Source organism: Corvus kubaryi, unplaced genomic scaffold (genome assembly GCF_017639235.1).
Source record: "Corvus kubaryi isolate FWS band 111438036 unplaced genomic scaffold, C.kubaryi_AGA036_p1.0 37265, whole genome shotgun sequence".
NCBI classification, from domain to species: Eukaryota; Metazoa; Chordata; class Aves; order Passeriformes; family Corvidae; genus Corvus; species Corvus kubaryi.
The window spans coordinates 2724051-2726888 of NW_024581080.1; the positions used below are offsets into that span (position 1 = coordinate 2724051).

The 2838-nt window shown below is 55.3% G+C and overlaps 1 protein-coding gene and 1 long non-coding RNA gene across 5 annotated transcripts in view; one reads left to right on the forward strand and one right to left on the reverse strand.

Moving 5' to 3' along the window:
• Positions 1–348: 348 nt before the first annotated feature.
• Positions 349–2806, reverse strand: LOC121663052. 4 transcript variants are annotated; one of them, XR_006015513.1, is made up of 3 exons: positions 1997–2806; positions 1564–1669; positions 349–1425 (listed from the first exon to the last, which is right to left on the reverse strand). It is a non-coding gene; the product is annotated as an uncharacterized LOC121663052 (long non-coding RNA). The 4 variants fall into 4 exon arrangements; XR_006015510.1 differs by lacking the exon at positions 1564–1669; XR_006015511.1 differs by lacking the exon at positions 1564–1669 and having other exon boundaries at positions 1938–2806.
• Positions 2807–2809: 3 nt separating this feature from the next.
• ZNF703 (zinc finger protein 703) overlaps positions 2810–2838 on the forward strand; it is a 2527-nt gene continuing 2498 nt past the window's right edge. The window contains exon 1 of the mRNA XM_042024757.1: positions 2810–2814. Within this exon, the coding sequence (XP_041880691.1) occupies positions 2810–2814 (5 nt within the window). The remainder of the gene's footprint in view (positions 2815–2838) is intronic.

Genomic DNA, 2838 nt, shown 5'->3' on the forward strand with positions numbered 1-2838 from the left:
AGGGAGCAGCTGGAGGGGCTGCGGGGTGGGCGAGGGAGGATTTACCTGGGAAGCAGCAGGTGTACAACAGGCACCGAGGCGCAGAGAAAGGCTCAGAGTTAGGATGTGCCCTGGATCCTCATCCTGCAGTGGGGGCTGGAGCCATCCCCCAGCTCCCCCCACACTGACTGGAACCCCCGTGGGACCCGTCCGGGGACCCACCGAGCACGGGCTGTCCCTCTGCCCGGTCCCTCACGGCAGATGTCCCCTCAGCGCCCTGCAGAGGTGGGAGATGGTGCCTGGCCCCCCGTACCCCACACAACCCCCAGCTCCACTTATCCTGTTTTCCCTTAAACTGTGTCCCGCAGCAATGAAACAGGAGAGATTTATTCCAGAGTCAAAGCACAGCAGAGGAGAGTTACAGCGATTTAAATTCATGTCTTATCTTATCCCACCGCAATTTTCTGTGCAGGTTGCTGCGCTCGGAGGCCTCTCTCCGTCCTGCCTGCTCTGCACCCCCTGGCACTCAGGATGCCAGTGCCATGGGACAGCAAACTCCCTGCTCAGACTCATCCCAAGTTACTGGAACATCTTGAACTTAAAGAAAAACTCATTTCCCTCTTCCCCAGCCTCACTTCACAGGTCACAAAGACGTCGGAGTCCCTGGGCTTCATTAGGGCTCTGCACAGGAACTCGTCCTTGGCAAAATCTAACCTCCTTCATGGCAGCCCAGGTGGGGCAAGTCCTGCTTAGGGACAAAAACATCATCAGTCATTGGTGCAAGTGCTCCCCGAGGATTCTTCAGCTTTGCTTCTCTTCCAAATATTTTGCTTTTCCTTTGGTGCTGGTGTTATTTTTGCTGGGCAAGGGTCTTGCTTTTATTTGAACTTGTGCAATCTCTGAGCAGAGAGGGGCTCATCATGGAGCAGAACTGGACAAGGAACAGGGAAGTTTAACTTTCTCCCCTCTGGTTACTGCTCTCCTTAAATAAATCCTCATGGATTTTAGAGCAGAGGATCCAACGGGCTCCAGGAAGGGCACCAGCATGGAGCAAGATTCACCATTACCCATGACATCCCTCTGATGAAGCTTTAATCCAGCAAGCACAAGCTGACCCAGAAATGGTCTCTGTGTGCCAGCACCGGGGCTGGATCAGGCCTTGGGCATGACCCGAGGTTCGGGGAAGGACAAACAGCCCCGGGGGCATCGCTGCTCCGTGCCCTCGCTCCGCTCCGGCAGCATCGCCGCTGCTCTTACGCACTCGTCCCACCTGATTTTGGGTTGCTCTGTTAAGGCCGTGTTGTTGTTGGCGAACAACTCGAGTGACTTTGAGGAAAGCCTTTTTTTCTGTTTCCTCCTTTTCCTCCTTCCTTGAATGGCTCCTTTGAACGGCAGCGCCTCTCCGCTTACATCCCGCTGTCCGGATTGAATCAATCTTGCGGTCAGCTTTGGGAGAGTGAAAAAAAGAGAAGAAAAAAGCTTCACAAAGAGGGGAAATTGACAGGCCTGACCCTGGGTGTGATTGATAGTGGTTGGACAAGCGGGACTGGATGTGGGGCTGTGCTAGGCAATGCCAGCACTCACCAGGGAAATCCAGCAAAGCCTTTTTTCCCAGAACCCGGAGCAGCGGGCTCGGAGAGGGGTGGGCACATAAACTTAATAATAGCAACATTGTTGGAACATAAAGCATCTGTCAGGAGTTAATATGATTAATTAGAGGTGTCTGCCTCTCCCCCTTTCACCTCTCCGTCGCTGGGTAGGCAGGAGGGACCTGAAACACAAACCCAGGGAGGGCAGAGATGGGGCCAGAGTGGGCACCCAGCCCCACACTGCCTTTCTTCAGGCCAAAGGTCCTCAGTTCTCATTCCATCCTGGCCCTCACGATTTTCTCCTCATTCCCCCACCCCCATCCCATTGCACATCTCCCCCCAAGCCCCCATTCTCCCACCAGCTCCCACCTGAAGCCCAGGAGAGCTAGGGAAGCAGCACTCGCCCCACCCGGACCCCAGAGGCTCACATGCACGACGTCGCTTGGGTAAAGCTCCAGGATTTATCCATGTGCCTTGGCTCCTCATGGATAGAGCCTGGCTGAGCTTGGTTGGTTTTCAGCCCCCCCCCAAAACTGAAGCCCCAGGGGTTTGTGAAATTAATTCAAGAATGTCTGGAAAAGGTAACTAGAAATAGGAAGTTAATTGTTGGAAGTTAATTAGTTATACAGCAGCCTGCACTGGCACCTGAAGACTTTTAAGACTCAGCAAACCAAAGAAAGGAGAAAATGCCCAGAAAAAAGGAGTTGTAGGTTCACAAGGGAATTGTCACTTTGTGAGAGCTCTGAGTTAAGGCCCAGCTGGCTGCTGGGGCAGGGCGGTGGCAGGGCACAGGCACTGGGCGCAGGTTTGGGTGCAGGAGCCACTGGCACAGGGGTGCTGAGCTGTGCCATGCCAAGCTGTGCCAGGCTGATCTTATCTCAGCCATGCCAGGGCAGCAGTGCCATGCCATGGTGTGCCAGCTGAGCCATGCCATGATCAGCCAGGCTGGGCATGCCATGCCATCCTAAGCTGTGCCAGCAGTGCCATGTCAGCTGAGCCATGCCATGCTGAGGCGTGCTAAGCAGTGCCGTGCCATCCAAGCTGTGCCATCTCGTGTCAGCCATGCCAAGGTGCGTTAGCAGTGCCATGCTGTGCCCTGCTAAGGCGTTCCAGCCAAGCTATGCCAAGCTGTGCCACCAGTGTCATGCCATATCATGCCATGCCATGCCATGTCACGCAAGCCATGCCATCCAAGCCGCGCCAGCAGCGCCATGCCGTGCCGAGCCGTGCCAAGCGGCATCATGCCGTGCAACGCACCTTGGCATGGCTG